The following is a 25025-nucleotide window of genomic DNA, read 5'->3' as shown; positions in this document are numbered from 1 at the left end:
CGACCTTCGGATTAGTGGACGGCCCGCTGTACCTCCTGAGCCAAATGTAGCTGGGGGCAGACGCCACACTGCCTTACAAGTGACTGGAAATCCAGAAGAAAAAGAGGGTCACAAATCTGCTCATTCAAATTCAAAACCTCTCCCATCACTGCTGCACCTACATGCAGTAAGTTCATGCAGTGACAGTCAGATATAAAAAGGAGCCGCCTCATCTAAATCTGGAGGCATCCTGCAGCCAGAAAGGCCTTGGCATTGATGAGCAGAAACATTGTCTGGAACAAAGCCATGTTCAAAATGGACAGAACAATGCCAGTGGGATACCAAGCCAATCACACACACACACACACACACACACACACACACACACACACACACACACACACACACCCCTACTCACTGTAACCAGGCTTCACCTCTTATATACACACACCAGAGCTAGGATGTTTCAGCTAGGATCACCAACAGTGGCTCTGAGCAAATGAGCTTGATAAGACCTGTAATCGCTCCTATTGTCCCACGGATTAAATTTAGAACACACACACACACACACACACAATACATCTGCCACGGTAGAAGGTTTGTATAATATTCTAGACGTCAGGGTTAGGCCGACAAAGACAAAATGAATTAGCATTATGTTCCATTATCCATCAATGCTATAATGCTGTTCAGACCAAATACATTCCAGACAATGTAGGACACATACACATTCCAACCATGAAGGTAAACGATCAGAAGCTTGACATTTAATTCCTAAAACTTTATATCACTTTTCTTTCCAATAATTTTAAACAAACGTGAGTATTGAAGACGAGCAGGCTGCCACGCCTGATATGAGTCCAGTGCAGCACAGCTCCCACTGAACACTCAGGTTCAGCTCCTGCATCAGCAGCACCGCACATTCCTGAGCGTGCATTCTAAACTTCTGTTGTTTCTCTCATTTCCAACTTATACTGCAGATGTGTCACTCACTGTTGTATACTTTTGACTAAGTTTCTCCCAAGGGACAGCAAGTGACAACGTGGTGATGTGGTGAATATTTCTCGTCTATCTAACTTTCGGTGTGTTTGTTTTCCAAATATTTAAAAGAAATTAAAACGGTGAAAATAGTTGCTGATCCTTTTTCTATATACATTGCATATGAAACTGACTTGAACTTTCTTTCCTACTGCCAATATCAAATAGCCTGGCTTCCCAGGAACTAATGTATACGACACGGACTACAGATATTAACACCTGCTATAGCTCAAATGGCAACGAGCCACATGCTAACCCAACACCCAAGATTCAACACGTAATAAATATCATGTTCATGCGATGGCCTTTTAGTACCTTCGACTAGAAGGGCAACAGGTTAAAAAATAAATGGGAATCAAGTCCCGACTCAACTCCAGAAGAGACTTTGTAGATGAGCTCTTCAGTGTGTGTGTGAGGAATGTTAATGTCCTTGTTGCCGGCATGTTGTTTCATGAAGCTACATGCGACACCATTGAATAGGTGAATCAAAATGATGAGTTGATTCATTCCCTCCCTTGGGGGTAGCATGACCCTATGCGTGTCCTTTGCTCAGCTTGGCATTGGGTCAATAAGGAGAGCGTGTCGAGTTCTGGTGACCCGAGTCTGCTGCAGCACCTGGGCCAGTGAGTCACCATGTGTCTTGCCTTAAAGCGTCTGGCATACTCTCCGCGCACGCGCTGGAGGCGGGGCTCCGCGGAGGGCGCGCGCACTCTGCGCGGGCCAAAACCGAACATAGTCAGTGTGCAGCTCGCTCCTCCCACCCCCCCCCCCCCCCCCCCCCCCCCCTCCTGTGGAAGCTCCAGGGAAAATGGCGGCGATTAGTGCCAGGGCAGTCTGAATGAAATTGAATGTAACGTTCCCAATTCTATGTATTCAATTCTAATAAACGACCCTCAACATTTGGGAAGGCTAAGCCACGCAACTAGTTCGTTATAATCGAACGTCATGCTTCGAAGGCGACTTTACGACAATGAGGACGGTGAGGACTCGATCACAGCAGATATCCGCTGATAGCCTACCACGGAGATCTCACAGGCACAGGCAGCTTCCTCAGCTCCGAGTGTGCTGGCGCTGCCAAAATCAGACGCGCTGATAGAAAAAGCTCCATGGACGCGCCGCGCCGCGCTCAGGCCTCGCCCCCCCGACACGCCCCGTGCGATGACTTCAAAATCGCCGCGCGCCCTATGCGCTTGGCTGGGCGCGAAGACTATGCCAAAGGCTTAAGACGTACACGGAGAGCATTTTAGGCATTTACAGGACTGTTTATATACATTCTGATTTTAACTTTTTTTTTCACAGTTCACACAATTCTGCCACGCATATATGGACATGTGGCATCTACTGTATAACACACTGAGTAAGAGACTACAAACGCAGCCAACACATATCACCTAACCCCATATGCACTGATACATTCTTAGTCCAAACATAGGCACTGGATCCTCTACTCCAACCCTGTGGCCCCTTGTTGTGACATACACACTCCAGCTGTCAAAATGTGGTGCAGTTTAGAAGGCTGCATCTGCTCTACAGGAGGCAGGTGTATAGACCTCTTAATATGCAACATATACATAGAATATCTGCCACTATCTAATCAATTATCAAGCTTTTAGTGGAGAAACAACAATATATCAAGTGTATACACAGTATACTCGGTGTCTTTGTTTGGATTTGAATCCTACGTCGTCTGCCAGAAAATAGCATTCGTCCTGACCTCCAATGCACTGCACAAGGACATGCACTATGGAGTAATGCACAACAGATAATCAGTAATTAAAATCAAATGAATATTCACGGTTAAGTATTCCCGTAACCCCAATAGCACATTTCAACCCTTACTGAATAGAGCAGCATGATGACATCTCTGCCTATTAAAATGTTAATTGCCATCAACTCCTGAACAACTCATTTTGCTTTATGAACATTCAGGTCTATGCCTGCAAAGACAGCTGATTCAGCTAACAAGGACACAAGATCCTGGGCTACACTACATGTACTTCTCACATATTCCTGAAACTTTTTTTTAGATTTATAGAAAAGGGTAGGGTCACTATTATGCCTCTGTCTGTGTGTGTGTGTGTGTGTGTGTGTGTGTGTGTGTGTGTGTGTGTGTGTGTGTGTGTGTGTGTGTGTGTGTGTGTGTGTGTGTGTGTGTGTGTGTGTGTGTGTGTGTGTGTGTGTGTGTGTGTGTGTGTCACTGAGAAAGTACAAACTGAACCTATGGATTGTGGATAAAAGGATATCAATTATTTGTTAGATACTGTACTTAGATCACGATTACGAATCACACTTAAGTCTTGATGAGGAAAATAATATTGTAATCAAACTTTTGGAATCTTACAGCTAGTCGGCTACTGTTCTAAGTGAAATTCAAAATTAATTTCTATGACTAACTCTACAGTTGGTAAATAGACGTGCAAAATAAATCAAAAGTATGCCACTGCATTTTCAAACAAGGAAGAACTTGCTTGCTGCTTATCTGAAGTGTTACCTAGCTCAGTGGAGACAGACCATCGGCCCATTCTTGTTAGGGAGCCAGGTTACGTATACTTTTTTGACGTTTTTAGAAAAATAGACCTCAAATTTCTAGGACATATGACAACCGTCTGAGTGCTATTATTCCACCTTTCATGTCAACCTCAGTTATTATTAGCCAATATCCATGACATAAATGTCAGCAATCTAGGCTAATTGCTGAAAAAGCAGCATGATTCTAACAATCATGTCAAATGAGTTTGCTTCATGCACGATGGGAATGGAAACTGATAAACAATTTACACTGTCATGGTTTCCATCAAAACAGGTTGCTTAACATCTTACTAATATAATTGGGCGACCGGCAGCACGGTGCACAATTGCTCAACTCCCGCTTGCCAGTTGAGCAGGCAAGGCCGACGGCAGTGGCCGAGCTGCGGGTGAGGTCACGCAGCGGCCGAGCTGCGGGTGAGGTCACGCAGCGGCCGAGCTGCGGGTGAGGTCACGCAGCGGCCGAGCTGCGGGTGAGGTCACGCAGCAGCCGAGCTGCGTCTGCGAGACCACAACACCGTGAGGGCAAACAATCGATGCATGGTAGAAACAAGCACTGCCACTTCAGCGGGCGAGGCAGCGAGGGATGCTAGAAAGGTACTAATCAGTCCTTTATGTTTTATTGTATCTCTCGAGTCACTAGTGCTTTTATCTTTGTGACACATGCATTTAAAATATATATATTTTAGGCTGCCTTTGCAACATCTGGCTAGGGACAGCAGATGGAATCTAGCCATCCAGGCTAACTCTGGCTCACTTACAACTTTACTGTTGATTGGTGTGCATTGTCCCTGAGAAATAAACTAAATAAAAAATTATAAAATAAATTAAATAAAGGAGCGAGCAAAGAATATCTGGCTCTCATAAATTTAACATTTCAAATTTTAACATTTATTCTTTATCTTATAGCCTAAAAAACTTTTCCCCCCAGGATTTGTTGTTGTGTGAAGCCATTTAAAACTCGAAAATAAGATAGAAAATCAAAATAAATCCAGTGCCATTTAATTGTCAACGACCATCAGTGCGTCTGTCCATCAAACATGAAAATATACATTGCAATGTTAAACTAATCTTTCTGCACAACTTCAAACTCCAAACATACAACGGCCACAGCTGAACAACAGGTGTACTCAACATCAAAGGAGAGACGACAGACCCGACATACATGAACATAAACAGAATAGCACATGCTCACCAATAGCAAAGCAACCTTCCTCATGGCGCGGTTTCCCATAGCCAGAGCGGTGTGAGGAGACCGAGCAATGGCTAGAGAGCAATCATTACGGCTGAAGAATATTAGTGATCTTGCAACTCTGCTGATGACGGGTCTGTCACAGCTCCACGCAGCAGGAACTGATTGTTGAGATGGGAATAATTGCTTCATGTCACATGCGCTCTATGCTGCCAGTTTTAACAAGGGGTCAGTCTTCCCCACACTGCAAGAAACAGACTGAAGGTTCAACCCAGCACATTTGTGCCGTTACCGTCCATCTGGCAACCTGTTACGTGTGGCTTTTTGACTGTCAAGCATGATTCCTACACGAGGCCTGTAACAGTTTCCAGCCTCAGTGCGGTCACTCATCATGACAGCAATCTATCTGTGAGGCACGGGCATGTTCCACGTCTCCACAGCTCGTATAACAGCCTTCTGTACATTGTGCACATAAATTAAGTCTTTACTGCAGGGCGGCTGAGCTATAGTTATTTTCTACTTTCACTCCTCTATCAGAGTGTGGTCTGGTCTCACTCACACTGCATGACAAAATGCTCCTGGGACACAGCAGCAGAGATTAGCCGGTGTGTGTGCAGTGTCTCTTATTACCTTGAATTCTCCAATTTGTGACCAAACTGTGCTGCTGCTCAGCTTTACTGACGGTGGTGAAAAATGCTACGTCAGGCACTAACCCGGAAGCTCCCATATGCATTTGCTCAGACAGCCATGTGATATGCTTTCTATCATTTTCAGCGTCATCAAAACATGTAGCAGTAGTGCTAGTGCCCTGTAGATGTGGACATTGCCATCTAACGGCCAGGACACACATCTTGCGTCTGCGTGGCGTCTGCGTGGCGTTCGTTACCTGTTGATTTTCATTTCGGCGCCCATGTTAACAGGTTACAGCAGCCACACCACCGGCATCAGACGCGCGTGTCTTGCGAGGCGTGAGACGCGCGTCATCTAGAGAATAGAAGCGACGCCTATTTTTTCTGCTTACCGCGCGCGTGTCTCTAGCGTGTCTCTACACAAATAGACACAAATTTAAATTATATTTTACAGGGGCAGCCACAGCCAACCAAGGCTCGTTTTGATTTGAGACAGGAGGATGAGCTGAGCTCACAGCTGCAGTTCTCCTGCCCTCTGAAAACCACATAGGCTACAACGTGGCTTCGTTCCTCCCCTCCCCACCACACACACACAGACACACACAAATCAATACTGCCTCGATTACGAAGTGAGCCCAAGCGATCTTCAGTTAAAATCATCATTGTATTGTTTATAGCAAATTTAATAAAAGGTCAACTCTATAGGAAGATAGTTGGCAGACAGACAGCAGCGCGCAGCAGCCACGCTGCCTGTGTGGATGCCGCGGGCGTGCCAGCCACGCACACGCACTAGGTAGGTACACGCAAGATGTGTGTCCCGGCCGTAAGAAGAAACCCATCACAACAGTCATGCTTCACTGCAGGCTAAAGCTGCTCACTTCATGTCTTTGTATGTATTAGTTTGTATCTTGTCCTGTTAGTGAAGTGTTAGTAAAGCAGCCTACATTTGAATAGCTCTGCATTGCATCATCAATCAACAGAACCATCAGAGGAGCCCTGCTTTAACTATCATTTGCATAGCTCATTTCCTTGGTTTGACACATATCCAAGTGCTTTTCTAGGTTGTCGTTTCAATATGCTAACCCTGCCACTAGCAGCAGTCGTGTGCCCATAATGCCCTATTGTAAGGGTACACACGACGACAGCATGAAATCACAGTGCAGTAACATATTCTGGTCACAAGAGGGAGCTATTGACTTAAATATACAGTAGAGCTGGCTCAAATCAACAAAAGCCCTTTAGCTACAAGCCTCTGTATTCTGTGGGAGGTTTACACAGCAGTCATGTGATGACAGCTGCTGAAACCACTGCACCTGCTGTGGGAGGATGTGATGATCCATTTCCACTAAAAGAAGAATCATGGAAATCACATGGAACTTGAACTGTGCTTACCTTCTTGTTGGATGAGCTTTGGTGCGTGCAACCCGAGTCCAGGTTGTTATTGGGGGCAGACACATTGTTCCTGAGAGAGGGAGACCGCAGCCCTTCCTCCCCTTCCGCCTCCTCCTCCTCCTCCTCCTCCTCTCTCCCGCTCTCCGCCGAGTGTTCGAAGTCGTCGCTGTCCTGGTCCATCTCCTCCTCGTCCTCATCTTCTTCCTCGTCCTCGCCCTCCTCCCTCTCCTCTTCCTCCCTCCCGTGCTCCTCCCCTCCTCCCTCTGTCCTCTCCTGGCTGTTGTTGTTCTCCTCCTCCTCCTCTTCGTCCTCCTCTCCCAGCGGCGCTCCCTGCAGCCGCCTCTGCTCCTCCTCCCACAGCCACCGGGCTCCTTTCTCTCCTCCGTTGACTTCGTTGGGCGGTCCCTCTTCGTCGTCCTCCGCGTCCCCCCGAGGGCCGTTGCTGGCTCCCGACTCGCTGGGCGCCCATGGCTGGTCTCTCTCGCCGTCGACCTGCGCCGCCTCAGGCTGTGAAGAGCCAGACACAAAACATACAACGCTTCAAACCAGGAATGCTCCGATGAAAACATCGATCTGTAGTCTACTCGTACTGTCTGGACCATTGATAGTACGTCTGGACCTATGGTCTGGACCAAACATTTCTCGCTAGGTTAGGATAGAGTAAGACCAAGACAAACACTTTACTTTTTTCTTCTTCTTCTTTTTTTTTACGAATCACCAAGTAATAAAAAGTGTATTTAAATACAAATCTAATCATTCACTTTAAACTTGACCTATGACTCTTGACTCTTGAGCTGCAAATTTTCACAGAACCCCCCCCCCCCCCAGTCTTCTTTACATATTCTGAAATGTCACTGGCACAAATGTGCTGTGGTTAGGGGTTAGGTACAAAGTTGGTACTTTGTACAGAAATGATATTCTTCCATGCGACTACATGCATATGCGACATTACCCTGTGCTGCAGCTGCTCTCCTTCCCCCTCTACAACCCGGTCCATGTGCTCATCTTCGTCCCCCTCCTCAGCCGCCTGCTGGGGTGTCCGGGCTGTGGAGGAGGCGTTACCTCGCCCCACCGGGCCCCGTCTCCGCCTGCTGCTGCTGCCCCCCGACAGCAGATCCTGGTTCATTTCCAAAAGCCAGCTTGCTACCTCCTGGACCTTCGCTAGGCTGTCTGAGGAGGACAAGGGCTTGACATGCTGGAAAGATACACAGAGAGAGAGAGAGGGAGAGGAGGGAAGGCAGAGAAAAATATTTGTTAATGTTTTGTTTTCTGATATCGACAATTTATTATAATGGGGAAACACACAGACACACAGCCACACACACACACACACACACACACACACACACACACACACACACTTCTGGTGAAGAGAGAGAATAAAGCTGTGGATTGGATGTTATTGGAGTTTTTCAATACACAGACACATGCTCAGTTGCTGACTTGCTCCAAAAAAAAAACGAAGGAATAACCCTCTTCATCTTTTATTCATGCTTCACAAATAAAACAACGGACATTAGCATTTTGCTCTCGGAGCCAAACAATTGCTTTTCAACAGCAGACAAGAAAAAAGAGAAGGTAGGCCTGAGTGCATTTGGCTTCAGATCACACAGCCTTGGGATGCTCTGCCTCATGCAGACGGACAGGCAGGCTAGCCTTGAGAGCTACTGGTATTCCAACTTCCAGCACAGCCAATAAATAAACAACGCCCAATCTGTCAAATATAAAAGCAAAAATATGGTGCAGACTGGTGTACCAGATCCAGTCCAATAACTTTTCCCAAGATAAAAGTCTAAAGGTTTTGGATAATCACGATCTAGAGTTATGGAGGGGGGGGGGGGTAAGCAAAGTTGTTTATGTTCTAAATCCACTGTCGCCAATTTATGATGGCAAACGTACTGAATCCACTAGCTAGTCAAATAACTTGCTTCTGCCTTATCTTCTGAAGCCTCTGGAATACGTATCTCACATAATGACAGTATTTGCAGAATTTGCAGAAACACCAGCCCAAGAGCATTATCTACAATGAGACAGCTAGCTTTTGACAAAGAGTAAGAGACTTGAATGCAGACAAATATCCATCTCAGAAACTGTCCTTGTCTGTTCTGCACCATCTAATTGCCAATTATTTCTATGCTGGGTTCAACCTCGTTCCACTTCACATTTGCTTTGGTTTACAATTACATACACACAGAACGGCACAAATGTATGTTTGCAGAGCTTTAATATGTAGTTCAACTATTAGGCTCAACATGATGGCTGATAGCTAAGGGTTGACCGAGGGGGGCGACTGTAGGGAGGTAAGTGAAGTTCAGACAGGCTGGACTACACCATGAGGCCTGAGGGGGGCGACTGTAGGGAGGTGAAGTTCAGACAGGCTGGACTACACCATGAGGCCTGAGGGGGGCGACTGTAGGGAGGTGAAGTTCAGACAGGCTGGACTACACCATGAGGCCTGAGGGGGGCGACTGTAGGGAGGTGAAGTTCAGACAGGCTGGACTACACCATGAGGCCTGAGGGGGGCGACTGTAGGGAGGTGAAGGTCAGACAGGCTGGACTACACCATGAGGCCTGAGGGGGGCGACTGTAGGGAGGTGAAGTTCAGACAGGCTGGACTACACCATGAGGCCTGAGGGGGGCGACTGTAGGGAGGTGAAGTTCAGACAGGCTGGACTACACCATGAGGCCTGAGGGGGGCGACTGTAGGGAGGTGAAGTTCAGACAGGCTGGACTACACCATGAGGCCTGAGGGGGGCGACTGTAGAGAGGTGAAGTTCAGACAGGCTGGACTACACCATGAGGCCTGAGGGGGGCGACTGTAGGGAGGTGAAGTTCAGACAGGCTGGACTACACCATGAGGCCTGAGGGGGGCGACTGTAGAGAGGTGAAGTTCAGACAGGCTGGACTACACCATGAGGCCTGAGGGGGGCGACTGTAGGGAGGTGAAGTTCAGACAGGCTGGACTACACCATGAGGCCTGAGGGGGGCGACTGTAGAGAGGTGAAGTTCAGACAGGCTGGACTACACCATGAGGCCTGAGGGGGGCGACTGTAGGGAGGTGAAGTTCAGACAGGCTGGACTACACCATGAGCCCTGAGGGGGGCGACTGTAGAGAGGTGAAGTTCAGACAACTGTTCAGTCAACTGTGTTTTTGTTTGTTTTGCTGTGTGCATGTGTGTTGGACAGCATGCTGTGTGCATGTGTGTTGGACAGCATGCTGTGTGCATGTGTGTTGGACAGCAGTGCTTCCGGCTATGTGGAACTACATTCAGCTCTATTGTAGTAAGTGATGATGAACATATCAAACATGATCAATTGGCATGATGGCAAAAACTAGGAAAATATGGCAGAGGAAGGGGGGAACTCTGCTATCTTCAGTATTGAAAGTCATCGAGCTGGTTTTATGTCGTAACCGCGGAAAGTTGAATCATTATTATCGAATATCATTTTATCTCGCAGTACTAGTCCAGTTTTCCAAGAGAGAAAAAAATCTGAAAACCAGTCAGTGTTCAAAAGCCTTTTTCTAGTACCTTCTTTTTATAATGTATCAAAAAGTGACTTCTTAGGTCAAGTTAAAGTCGCCACCACACAAATCTTTAAGGGTAACTTTGGTTCAAAGAGTTAAAAGTACAAATACAGAGGAGTGTAGTAAAATATAGGCCTACACCACATGAAGACTTCCAGTCATTTGGTTTGAGCCATCAAGTCACTCCAACACATATTTATACATGAACATGAACATAAGGTCAAAGCACGTTTACCTCTGTCATTAGATGACCAATTAGGGCTGTGCAATAAAATCGATACGGCAATATATCGCAATACCTTTTTCCACAATACTGTATCGATATTTCAGAACAATATCGTGATATATCACCATATCGATTTTTTGCACATCCGTGTGTTCAGTGACACAAATAAGAATACTTTTTACTTCAGTGCGTTCAGTAACTCAACACTCGGTAGTTTTGACTAAATTTGTCCACTCAGTTATCAATATAAAGTGATGTACATATTATTACACTACCTGGGTGGTACACAGCGTGTTGTATTTTAGCTCTATTTTAAAATGTTCAGTAACTTATGTAGAGTATTGCAATATATCGCAATAATGTATTGTAGCGCAATGTATTGTGATACAATCGTATCGTGACCCATGTATCGTGATACGTATCGTATCGTGAGGTCCTTGCCAACACCCAGCCCTATGACCAATACCATTTGTAAACACCCCTAGTCTTTTTGTGTCATTTCCAAGACCTGGAAATGATCCATACGTTGCCAGACTTTCCAGAACCTCTCATACAACACTGTACCTGGGCAGGTCACTGTTGTTCGAGCTCCATCTAGATGTGACGCAGATCAACAGACGGCTGCATGGCATGCATCTTTTCTCCACCGTCACAAACCTCAACAGACCACAATGCAACACAGCCACAAACGGTTGCTAAGGGACATGACTTGTTTTGTCTCGACTGGAAAAACTCGCTCTCTTGCTCTTACTCTTACTAACGCTATTGCTCTCGGTCTCTACAACTACACAGCTGTGGAAAAAGCATTCTGGGAAATGTAGGAAATGCCTGACTGAAGAAGATGTGGCAGACTGAGAGGAAAGCAGGTGCAATAAAAAGTCGCCTAAATGAACACTTGATCACAAAAAACAACTCCTGGAATGCACTGGTCAACAATATGCATATCCCACGAGAGATATTTCCTTTAAGAAGGGGAACAAACTTGCATTATAGTCAAATTCCTTAAATGGTGGTTGGTGAGTGTTAGCAGGACTTCGTTCTTAGTGGTGAAGCAAAGACTAATTTAGCACTCTCACAGCTACAAGTGAGTTTTGCAACACATTTATCGCAAGAAGTGTTGCAAAAGTCAAGGCGTGCAGATTCGTCACTTTGTGATGCAACAGAGCACATTTTGTGAAGTTGCAGTGACCTATTCCAGAGGTTGCAATCACAGATGTGTTTTTCCCCCCTGTGACTTCAAATTCAGAAGTGAAAATTTAAATGAAAGATTTGTGTTAAAGTTCTTCTCACCATATTTTACAAGTTCTCACATCAAGTCGACTACAAGCTCACGCATTTTGCATTATATTCATATATATATACAGTATATATATACTGTATTCATATACCATTCATTTCATTTACCTTCATATATTCCTATCAAATGATTGCATTTGCTGGACTGTTTTCCCTTCGGCGAATGATAGTCCTAAATCTGTGATCAGCATTTCTTGCTTTCTTGTTGACATCTAGTCGGTGCTTGTTGTAATCGTGCTGGCATTATCAGGTAAGCGCAAAGTTTCTCATTTATATGCTTTACACACAGGTGTGTGAATTGACCTGGGTATGAAGTAGAGAGCTGCAAACCCGAGGGTACCCTCGCGGGCCCCTCGGGCCTGCCAATACGGGCCAAGGCCGGGCTCGTTTTTTCTTTTTTTTTAATTAATAGGTCCGGGCCGGGCCGGGGTCGGGCCGTTTTTCAATAATAAAATAAAATAACGTTGTATTACTCGCTTGATTTTACACAGCAGAGCAGTCAGACAAAGAGGAGGAGCGCACACTGCACAGACACTCGCCCAGCCACAGCCACACACACACAGACACACACACCCTCACCGTGACGTTAGTCTGCCACTCCAGTCCACAATCCACCATTCAGTCAGCATCTGTCAGCGTAAAAAACAACAACAAAACAAGCCGCGTGTGTCCGTGTGAGAGAGAGAAATAAGATCGATGGACGTAAAACAAAGTTTGCGAGGGGAGAGTTAAACAGTCCCCACTGCAGTAGGGAAAGCTCATTTCAACCTGTTCAAAACGTACCCATCTACCATACATTGTGAGGACACTAATGTGACGTTATTCAATGCAGCTATAAACGGTAAGTCTGCTGTTTTAATTTCGATATGCTTGAGTGACATAATGTTTCAGTTTATGGGCATTGTTGCTGTTGGCAATTAAACGATCTAACATTCTCTTTCTCGAGACAATATGTGTGGATTTTGATAGGCCACGGTAGCGTGTGTGAGAGGGGGAGAGAGAGACAGAGAGAAAGCTGCGGTGGTTGTCTTTATAGGCAACACAGTCTAGCAACGTTTTGGACCAACGAGTTCAGCGGCGCGGCAGCATGCACAGAGAGGGAGAGAGAGATGTGTCGTCATATCGTGATATTGATGTCGGGCCTCGCAACGGGCTCGGGCCAATTAATTTCATGACTCATCCAGGCCGGGTCGGGCACGGGCCTGCATGTCACGGGCCGGGGAGGGCTCGGGCCGAGATTTCAGGCCCGCGCAGCTCTCTAGTATGAAGTGATCGTAACGGAAAATGATATTAACGTTAGTTTCTAAAGAGATAAGACAGAGCGCTCTTCTCTCCTCAACATGGATTTCAGTGTTCAGAATGTAGCATTATCAGGGGGAAATAGGGTGCATCGAAAGTGAGTTTACAGCATCCTTTGGTATTTTAGAGCATCAGAGACACACCTATGATAATGGTGTTATGATAATTAATGATAATGACCTCTTCCTTGCACACATGAGGTATCTGGCTAACGTTAACTTTGACAAATATGAATCATCAGCTGTGCAACTTTTAGGCCGCCGTTCCTAACCTCCCTAAACAATGCTCGATACACAAATGGGTGAACATGTTTTGGAGCTGGCACGCCCATTGTGTGTCTGTTTCAGTCCCAAGCAGTTTGACCTTGAGCAAAATGTGTCTGGCCCCTGTGTAGGGCTTCTCCTAGTCTTTGCTGGATACTCCTGGTACTGCGGTGAGAAGCATTAGCCCTATCTCAGGTTGCACAGACCCCCTGGGGACTGCTAGTCCATTGCTGTGAGCTCAACAGAGGAAGGCTATGAATAGCTGGAGTTGTCCTGCCTTTTACTGGAACGACCAAGGTTCCGTAATTAGTTTCCTAAACACAGCGTTAAATGTGTTTGTTGTTATTGTTGTTCAAACAGCACACACAGGGCAGGAGAGATGAATGCAATGTGGTGTTGATCACGTGGGAGAAAAGTCACTGAATTCTGCTTTATGAAGGGTCGACAGTGTTTCCCACAGGATTTTGAGAATTTGTGGTGGGGGACCGCAGACCCCCTAGGGGGGTGCGGGGGCCTGCCCCCCCGCGAGATTATTTTAAACATTTTAAAGTAAAATGCATGAATTTGGTGTACTTTGAGAAAGCTTAAGAGCAAAATTAAAAGGCTAGATCTATGAAGAACATGTCATCATTACTGTGCTGTGGGTTTACAATGACAAACTAAATTTCTCCCTATAGGTCAGGGATACTCAACTTGCTTTGCCACTTTCGTGAAATGATAGAAGGCGAGGGGCCAGTTAATAAACAAACAATATACATTTTTCTGTAGCGGATTGTAGGTTTTTGGGGTGTCAGCCGGAGTTTAGGCTGACAGTGTTGTGCACACCGGATAGTTAGTTAGGTTAAGTTAGTTGGGTTAAGTACATACATAAGTGCCTGGGTAGCGAGCAGATGGCGGTATTTGACAATTTAGCAGCTAAATCATAGATTATTGAAAGATATTCCATATTCCAGACTGAAATGCTATAACAGAAGTATTGGCCAGAATCACATGAACATTTATTGGACACTTATTCAGCGGATATCTTGCATGTTGCGTTCAGGTGCACTGTTTTTTTGGTCAACATCTTATTGTGGCATGTGGCGGTCAAAATATTATTGTGGCGGCCCGCCACAAATTCCTTTATGTATGGGAAACACTGGTCCAAATTCCAAAAGCTTTATTAAAACTGACATGCTGCTTCCTTACGAACCTTCATTTGCTATTACAACCACACATTGTACTGTATGCTGTAAGTTCAACTCATTGCTTTGATGTTGTCTTATTAATCTAAAATCTTTAATATATAATCAACAGAAAGACTACACAATACATTTTCTTGTAACCCATATATCCGACTGTCTGAGGATAAGTCTGCTTTTGATAAACATGTCTACCTCAAATGCAATAGCATGGTTCCTTGCATAAGTTAGTCCAAATGGTTTCAGAGGGCCAGGCTGTACATTTACACGAGCTATTCCTCTGTTAAAAGCTGTGAAGTGGTTGAAGTGCTATTCTGGCACTTCTTACTTTCACACACTAGCAAAGGGCATGGAGTGGGTAGGTGACCGGAAGAGGAAATTGAATTCCACAACAGTTGCAGTACTGCGAACAAAGATGTATTTAAGGCTGCAACTAACGATTATTTTCATGATGGATTCAACTAACGATTATTTTCATTATGGATTAATCAGCGAAGTTTGTGTTCACGTTCGGCAAGGTAATCATCACAATCACAAACGAGCACCACTTTTATGATTTTGGAAGCGCAAATGCATTTTTCTTTATGCGATTTGCAGAAAACACTTCAAAAGTCATAAAAGTCGTGCTTCTCATTTGTGAATGTTATCTTGCCATTTCACAAACTTTTGTTAACCACACAGACCTTATTTATTCATGCATTTAACTGAAATTCCCATACAAAAATCCCATTGACTTTTACACGTAGGAACCAGGAAGTACAGGGACTTCTGGGTAAGCCTCCAAAAATACCTCCTCCCTGCCGTACTCTATGTAGACTCGTTTTGTTCGTTTGTGCACAGCGGCCTGGCAGCAGGCAGCACCCAGCACAGCTGCTGATAGGGAGGGTCCAGGACTTCTTCAGTGGACTGTGCCAAGTTGGCACTCCACACAGACAAAGCCACAGCTGTGGCACACACATGCATTACTGTAGCCTCGTGCATAGCTTTAAAACGGGGCACTTCAGCTCCAGCATGCTTCTCTTGGGTGGATTTGGGCCAGGTTCTCTATGGGGGCAGTGATGGGTAGCAGACGAGACAGCATTCATTTTCTATGGACAGGGTCTGACCAGCAGCAAACTATCCAGCTCCACTACAGACCCTTTCGTGCCTGCTGGCTAATTTGTTGAAGCAAAATGTACACTATCCCAGCTGTTAGCGGAGTCTATAATATTCAACAATCATGACTTAAAAGTAACGCATATTGCCCCTGTTCACCATTGGATTCCACTGAATTGAATAATTATTTTCCAAAATCGATATAGCACTTTGCAATCAGACCCCAACAATACATGTATTACATGCACAGCAAGTGCAGAGCTTGATTAAGAGCTCAACTAGAGGTGAAACATGATTCATCACAACTCATGCCATTATTGCATATGCGTGTAAAACAAGTGTCAATTAATGCCTGCAACTGAAACAATCGGCTAACAATTGCTAATCCACTGATAAATCCACATCCTACTGAGAGAAAAAAACGGTTTAGTGTAAATTAAATTGTCTAAGTAAGTTTGTAGGTTAATATTTAGAAATGTGTGGTATCTGTAATACCCCTTTCAGACCGAGGTCAAATCAGGGCTATTCCCAGGTTGGTTTTGTGTTTGAAAGGGTTAACCTGCGTTGCCCAACTTGGCTTGGCAAGGTGGGTCGGACAATGGTTCATTTGAGTTGTCATGAGCAGGGATTAACCAGCGTTGACTCACTTGACTGACTAAGAGGTGAAACCTTTGATCACTCTGTGGCGTTTTTGAGCCCGCCAAAGTGGTTACAGCATTAGGCAGTGGGCTTAGCTAACATAGCTAACAGCTAGCTAGCTAGTTAATTAACATACTAGCTCGTCCTCAGTCAGAATCGAATTAGCGCTCCATTGAGTCATACGTTATGATTCCATTTTAGCAACAGCGTTTTGTTTTTTTACTTGAGCACAAAAGTAGGTTATTTTGTAATAAAAAAAAACATGTGGCGAACACTGTGGCTACACAACATGGCCAGGGCAGCAGGACTCCGAAGAAACATGAAATATCTTTAAAATGGCAAAATACACTGGAGGGGGCGGGGCTTTAAGGGGCACTATGCTATAGGTTACACAGCAGACAAGAGCTTGTTGGGGATCAGGAAGAAAGAAACATCCTCAAATGGCAGCAATAAATCACAGCGATGTGACCTTAATAGAACAGTGGGAGGAGAGTGTGCCGTGTTGTGCAGTGGCTGTATGACAGGCAGCTATACTTACATTTCACAATGTTAACAGTGTTGTTATTATTATTATTGAAGACGCGTCACTGAAAAACTAAACTAAAAGGCCACATTCTACTGTAGCATCCGTCCATATGCCTTGCTATATTTGTACTATGTCGTAAACGGAGTCCACAGCACAAGAATTTCACACGTGATACTTGTACCATGGAGTGACAATAAAAAATCTTGAATCTTGAATCTTGAATCCAGACCTCCTGAGTCAGTAATTGTATTATCTAACAAAAAAAAAAGGCAAATTCAGAATAATATGATATTTTCCTTTGTAATTTTGAATTATTTCAGAAGCCATGAGCTGCAAGGTCAGAGACATCCTTCTAGACCAGTAGTCCTATAAATGCAGTGCTTTGGCTCAGACCTTCGTGTCTACATTTCTTTGCAGAGGCTATTAATCGATGACTCTATTTAGAGCTGGTGCCCTGTGATGTCTCAGAGGAAGAAAGTGAAACCTTCATTCCGGAGCTGGTTGACAGAGGGGAAACACTCCCCCCCCCCCCCCATTTATTTATAATTTGAACACTGAAATATGTTGCTCTATTGCAATGCTGTTTGTACTGGAACTGGAGTGAAGAACCAAGAACAATGACATAAAGTAGTGATATTGAAGGTTTGTCTCCACGCATGCAGTACGCCTCCTCTAATCTGTGTCTCATCTCCCTATCATTTGAATAGTTGCCACGCAACAGCTCAACATTACCACAACATGCTCCTCTGTGGTGTTCTATCGCTATTTCATCAGAGCATAAATCTACCTTGAGACAAACACAATCAATCTCAGGTAGAGTGAAAATGGCCTACTGCCAGATATGGATCCCCATCAATACCACCATCTAACTAACAATGTGTCTAAAACCAACATGTCCGCGTGATTCCATAGGCGGAGCACAGGAGCCAGTGTAGCAGATTTGAAACTGCCCAATCTGAAGAGCAAAGTAGGAAGAAGTGCGTACACACGGGGCGAGAGGAGCGGAACAAAATCCCTAATGAAATTAGGTTTGCCAATTCTCTGAATGATTTTAAAAACCTTCAGAAGAAATTCTTGCCGAGTGTAAAACATGAGTCTCCCGGTATTATGGTATGTTGGTTTTTATCTCCTGTTCCTCTTATCCTTTGATTGTTCTGTATTGTTTACCTGATGTTACCATGTTATTGTGTGTCATGTTTTTATAAGACCAGGGACCATGATGGAGACAAGTGTTTGCACTTTTCCTGTCATCCCTTGGATGTTTGTCGTGCATTTATCCAGAATAAAATCATTCATTCATCCATTCATTCAACACAGCCATGAGCATATTGAAGCAACGACACAGGGTGAACTCTACAGGCTATCACAGCCATGGGACAGAAGCTTGTGCTAGAGCCAAGTCACTCACTCATTCCCACACACTGGCAGATGTGCACACGAGCACTCCGTCAGACGCACACAGTCTTGTTTGGCTCCGATATGGTTCCATTAGGAAAAGCTTTTTTCTCCAATTGAGGAAGGGCAGCAATCATTGCAAACCGCAGGCAGTTTGAAGGCATCCTTTTAAATGACTGTGCTAGCTGAAACCTTTTAAATGACTGTGCTAGCTGAAACCTTTTAAATGACTGTGCTAGCTGAAACCAAGCCTTTTAAATGACTGTGCTAGCTGAAACCTTTTAAATGGCTGTGCTAGCTGAAACCTGAAGGCATCCTTTTAAATGACTGTGCTAGCTGAAACCTTTTAGATGACTGTGCTAGCTGGAACCTGAAGGCATCCTTTTAAATGACTGTGCTAGCTGAAACCTTTTAGATGACTGTGCTAGCTGGAACCTGAAGGCATCCTTTTAAATGACTGTGCTAGCTGAAACCTTTTAAATGACTGTGCTAGCTGAAACCAAGCCTTTTAAATGACTGTGCTAGCTGAAACCTTTTAAATGGCTGTGCTAGCTGAAACCTGAAGGCATCCTTTTAAATGACTGTGCTAGCTGAAACCTTTTAGATGACTGTGCTAGCTGGAACCTGAAGGCATCCTTTTAAATGACTGTGCTAGCTGAAACCTTTTAGATGACTGTGCTAGCTGGAACCTGAAGGCATCCTTTTAAATGACTGTGCTAGCTGAAACCAAGCCCGCGGTTGTCAGGGCAGCGAAGGCGGCCATTAAATCACCTGGTTCCATTAAAGAATCAATTAGTGCAGCGCTCTCCTACGGCAGCGCCACTCTCGCAAACAAGAGGAAGCTTTTCAGACAACCAAACCAATGCAGGGTTTGTCCCATAAAAATCACAAAGACATTCTACTTCACCCTGTCCTTCCAGCAAGAGGCTGTCAGGCCCCATAGGCACGGTGCATTGTACACAAATTGACAAGGTCTATATTATAGCGGAATGCTGCCTGCCTGGTCAAGAGGGGTGAAGAGCCAGCTGTGGCTGTGGTGGGTGGGCGCTGAAGCCTGGTTACCTTTGGTGGAGGTGGGCAGCCAGTGGCCAGGCGCTGCAGCTGCTCTGAAGTATGGCTGCAGGAGAGGAGGTCTGAGCAGCAGGCTGTGCAGCCCAGCCTCTTCATCAGAGAGCAGATGATGCTGCAGCCACACATTGACTCGCTCATTAGTAGCCCGGCTGCTCTGGGGGGGGAAAGAGACGTGGGAAAATAGGGAAGCTGCTAGCCACAGCCACTTCCTGGTCCCTGCCGACTTCCCTCAGTCGTCCCCCGGAGCTGATGCGGTTTCTACAATGTATTCCACATGGTGCAGATGCTGTTCTCTCCAGTCAGCATAATACAGAGGACGATGCTCACTTCACTCCACACTCAGGAGCACTTTGAGTTGGACAGCACAGTCCGCTCGCTCCATCTCCCTGCTGGTGGTGATGACTGCTTCCCACTTACTCCAATCCCTGCGCTATACTTTGATCTCCATGCAACATCTAGACGCACACCTCCTGCAGCAGCTCCCACTTTTGTCAAACTCACTCTGATCCACACAAGACAGACACCTATTCCCAACGTTTGCAAATGATACTCCGGATGCAATGTCCGGTCCGGTCTGGTCTGGTCCCCTCCTCCTGTCTCCCGCGATATCCATCCGTTTCTTTCCACTCCCTCCACTGGCTTCGGCTGCTAGGCAATGAGGATGCTGTCGCCGTCGGTGCTGCCGCCACCGCACGAACCCCCCTCCCCACCACCGGCTCCAGCGGTAATCCACTCAGACAACGCTCCTCCAACCTGCCGGTAAACGTGTGCTTTCCTCGTATGACATTGGAGCTCCTAGATGTTCCATCAATGGAGGAAGCAGTGTGCAGATTAATAGAAGAAATCCAAGCCACTCTGCATGCACCAGAGGGACTGACAGCAGGAAACAGAAAGGGTGCGGTGGGGGCAGGAGCATGAGGGTAAGCATTAAGTAACAGTAACTGTGGACAGCAGCATTATTAAGCTAATTAACCGTTACCGCAGTCGAGATGCAATTGATGCCTAGTGTAAACAGTACGTTTCAGTGAAATGCAACGGCTACTCCAACCACCGCGGAAAAATATGACAGTATGTGCCTGACTCATAAAGTATAGTTGAAACAGCAAGAAGACAAAACGTATACCACTTATGATAAAAGCTCAATAATTCCAGCAAGTAAATTGAGAGCAAGACTATATATGGCACACAGCCTACATGTCTGAGTCTGCTGCCAATTTAGGCATCTGCAAAACAAGCACATCCTCTTCTATTGCCTCCCCCCTCCCTTTATCTGCATCTCAACATCTGCCCCTGCTTCAGTGAGATGGCCCCGCCCACTCTCACCTCATCACGCATGGTTCACCTGATGAGTCCCCGCCCACTCTCACCTCATCACGCATGGTTCACCTGATGAGGCCCCGCCCACTCTCACCTCATCACGCATGGTTCACCTGATGAGTCTAGCAATGGAACCTGCCCCCATGTGACCTGATGAGTCTAGCAATAGAACCTGCCCCCATGTGACCTGATGAGTCTAGCAATGGAACCTGCCCCCATGTGACCTGATGAGTCTAGCAATGGAACCTGCCCCCATGTGACCTGATGAGTCTAGCGATGGAACCTGCCCCCATGTGACCTGATGGGTCTAGCAATGGAACCTGCCCCCATGTCACCTGATGAGTCTAGCAATGGAACCTGCCCCCATGTGACCTGATGAGTCTAGCAATGGAACCTGCCCCCATGTGACCTGATGAGTCTAGCAAGGGAACCTGCCCCCATGTGACCTGATGAGTCTAGCAATGGAACCTGCCCCCATGTGACCTGATGAGTCTAGCAAGGGAACCTGCCCCCATGTGACCTGATGAGTCTAGCAATGGAACCTGCCCCCATGTGACCTGATGAGTCTAGCAATGGAACCTGCCCCCATGCGACTTGCAGAGAGAAAAAACAAGATAACAAGCAAATCATTCAGCTCGGAGGCAAATGGCAATCAGGCTCGATGAAGCCAGGAGGCCTTGAGAGGGAGTGATAGCATGTGGGAGGGGCAGTGACGATGGCAGGGCAAAGCTAGGTTGAGGAAGAACTAGGAGAATGGGCCTTGTGTTAAAGGAACCGTAGCAGCTTGCTATTAATAGCACAAGAATAATCCAGTTAAATGATCATGTAAGTTCGCCTGATTGTCACCCTCAATATGAAGCAAGCAAACAAACAAAAAGAATGGGTAATGGGGTATACTGTATACTTTACGAATGCTACAAAATATCAAAGCTGAGTATAATCATAAGCATGCCAAGCAATGCTCTAAGAAGCAAAATGTTACTTCAAGACAATTATCATGACATGGAAAACAACAGTGTAGTGTAGCGCGGCACGGCCTCGCCCGTAGCTCACTTGCTCTTATGACATCACTGATGACCACTGCGTGTCGCGGCCTCGCCTGCTCTATGACATCGTAATTAGGGCAATCACCTAATTAAGAAATCCGGCTCCGTCAGGTCACCCGCACAGCCCAGGGGCGGAAGCCATCGTCTCCTCCCGATTCTACCTACTTATACACCCATCACTTATAGCCTCACACTGACGACAACATCACTGATGACATCATCACTGAACTATAGCCTCAGCCTTAGGGTAATCAGCCTTAGGGCAATTAGGGCAATTAATCTGCCCTAATCAAAAAATCCGGCTCCGTCAGGTCACCCGCACGGGTGCCCTTTAATTACACACCCTGAAGGTTTCAGCCCGATCGCACGTAAAACGGCATAGCTGTGGCCAAACACAGAACTTGAAACAAACAAACAAACATTGCCCGCATATTCAATTTTATATAATAGATGGTGAAAACTTCCAACAATAAGCTCATACCACCTTAAATTGTAGCCTTGTAAGAAGATTAACTAAGATGAGTATCCACAGACGACAACAGCTTCTCTCCGCTTGGGGGCTTGTCCAGCCTGTTCAGTATTCAACATACTGGCTAGGCTCAGTGAAGCGCAGAGGCGCCCTGATGAAATCCACTGCCATTAGTATCTCTTCAGGTGGGTACAGCAAAGATGATCCTGCAGCATCCTTTGGCCTGCAGTTGTGACCAATTGCCAATTCCAGGAGGGAGTAATGACAAAGCGCCTAAATGTGTCCTCCAGGCTCACTCACTGGCATGTCACGGTGACGTTGACACAGGACTGCTACAAAGCAAAGGTGACACCCCCCCACCACTGTGATTCATTGCTACAGAAATGTCCTACAACACCTTGTTGCCGTTGCGAAACAAAGACATTTCTACCCACAACCATCACAAAGAATTCAATGAGAGAAATGAAATAAATACGTGAGAGGATTACATAAAAAATGTGGAGAGATCCATACTGTCAGATCCTCGGTGTGATTAAAACAGCGTTTATATTGCAGAAATGTGTACCGCCTATCATGGTGGAGGCAAAGACGGCGTTGAGGGGCATTATGACAGTCTGACCGCTCACTTTATCCAAAATTGGAAAATAAGCCTCCGTTTCATTGTTTTGTTCTCTTCTTGGCCACCGGGCTGGAAGACAGGGCAGGGTGAAAGGGTGCCCCGTTCATTATTTATGAATATTGCTTTTCACTGTGTCAGCTTGCTGCTTCAGTATTGATCCATAAAGTGGAGACTCACTGCACCACAGCAGAGGGTTTCAGAGGAACCCGTATGGACACAAAGCCCACAGGGTGTGACATAAAAAAAATAACAGACCCTTAATCATTCACCTAAATACATACACATAATATATACTTTCATAAGCACATCTCTCCTTAATATTCACACACTTTTTCAACTCTGTACACCATTTGATCTCACATGTCCAACCACAGGAATCCTAATCTATCACCAAAATGTCATCTCTATAGCACAGCTTACTGTAGTACCATGCCTCTGTACCAGCCACCAGCTAACTTCTCTATTATCATGTCAGCTCTCTGTGCATCATTGCAACACATAAAAGACTATCAATCTCTTCCTGTTTGAAGAACTGTATCCATGCACCCTTTATGCTTGTTACACCTCTTCCTCTCATGAGACCTTAAACCATATTAAATTAATATATATATTCCAAGTAAGCTGAACCTCTGACTTACTTTTTACTTTAATTATTTTCACATCAGGGTGCCTTGTCGGGAGAACAGAAGCAAGGGCCGGTTGGACTGGCATATAATGTCATGTATTAATGTGCACAACATATTATTAGTGCTGTGCTTTAAAGCAGGGGTTCCCAACCTTTTTTGTGCCAAGGACCGGTAGGTACATGGAAAAAAAGGTTGCAGACCGGTTGTCAATTTTAGTGGTTTTAGTTACATATATATTTACTCACCAGGTGGCGACAAAGGGTGCCTTTTGTGTTGTACTGTATGTAGCCTACAGTATATTTGTTTTTGTTTCAACTACAAACATAAACGTCAACTTTAAACTATGTTTCAACTACCACACACTAGGGATGTTCATTTTGAAAATTTTCCAAAATCGATAATCGCTGAGAATTAACGATCAATTATCGATTATCGATTTTATTAATACTTAGAAAATTTTCAATATTTTCAATTTTTTTTTTATTTTTTTATTTTTTTTTTTAACAAAATGAATGCCTATGGCAGAAAATACGAAAGACAACGTGTTCTCCTCAATGAACTCTTTATTTCAATGTGTCTCCTCTCCAACACTGCTGTCCCCGGCGCATGCCGGTGTGAATTTCTCATGTTTAAAACAGTTTTGTTGGCACAAAGGCCCGTGCCCAGCCAGAAAACTAGAGACTATATGAAGCTCCACCTCACGTTAGTCGGCTGTGCAATGGAGTGGGGCGAGGAGGAACGAATTCCACCCAAACCTAGTCCAAAAAAAAAAAAAAAAAAAAAAAAAATTTTAATAATTAAAAAATCGATCCAAATGCCACAGGATCGATTCCAATCCTTAACGATCGATTATCGATTTTCGATAATTGATGAACATCCCTACCACACACAGTCTATAATATTATAGCCTATGTTTATTAAAAAAAAAATTGGGAGACGGCTCGTGGCCCGGTACCAAATGCGTTGCGGCCCGGTACCGGTCCGCGGCCCGATGGTTGGGGACCACTGCTTTAAAGGATTACTTGGTCCATCTATGTACATAAACTACTGCATTCTGCAAATGGTTACAACGTGACCACCCACCATTAATGATCTATGGAGAAATATCAACTCAAAGAGCCAGACAATGCCAAGCGACTGCTGCGATCTTTGCATCTCCCTCATGGCAGGGTTGTACAGCTCTGGAAAGGTCATCACTTCGGCGATCAGTCTCTCTTCCATCTTCACACAGTTGCTCGGTAAACAGCAGAATGCTACAATGCTACATTCATGGTAACAAGGTTCTTCTTCCCATGGGGGTCTTCCGGTCTGATCGGCAGCTATGTGATTGTGTTTCTCCAAAAGCTTTTTTTTGTTCAGGCATCCCCTGCGGCGCCCGCCTCTGTAGCCTAAATACAGAACCCCCATTCAAATGAACGGGAGGACTGGCGTTTCCGTTGCAGCACCTGATCCTGTGTGAATGTGGCCTTAATGCTACTACTGTACTACTACCACGGTACCACCACTATGTGGCATGGTTTTACAGTGTTATGATTTTAATTAGTATAGATTTAGAAATGAGACAATATAAAGGGGATATAGCTAATAATGTGTAATTACACTTTATGCTGAAATGTACAATGCAAAGTAGTGATAAACTGAAAATCAAAATAGGGTCACAAAAACAGGGTCACAA

The 25025-nt window shown here is 45.3% G+C and overlaps 1 protein-coding gene across 1 annotated transcript in view; it reads right to left on the bottom strand.

The window, feature by feature from the left end:
* The window catches only part of fbxw7 (F-box and WD repeat domain containing 7), a 163613-nt gene that overhangs the window by 98505 nt on the left and 40083 nt on the right, over nucleotides 1–25025 (bottom strand). Inside the window, exons 3-4 of the mRNA XM_083655409.1 lie at nucleotides 7709–7951; nucleotides 6757–7263 (exon numbers count right to left, since the gene is read on the bottom strand). Coding sequence (XP_083511535.1) covers nucleotides 6757–7263; nucleotides 7709–7882 — 681 coding nt within the window. The 5' untranslated portion in view covers nucleotides 7883–7951. The remainder of the gene's footprint in view (nucleotides 1–6756; nucleotides 7264–7708; nucleotides 7952–25025) is intronic.

This window comes from Poromitra crassiceps (assembly GCF_964638095.1).
Source record: "Poromitra crassiceps genome assembly, chromosome: 19".
In the NCBI taxonomy this organism is placed as follows: Eukaryota; Metazoa; Chordata; class Actinopteri; order Beryciformes; family Melamphaidae; genus Poromitra; species Poromitra crassiceps.
The sequence above is the reverse complement of the archived record's forward strand: the minus strand, read 5'-3'. Positions and strand labels throughout refer to the sequence as shown.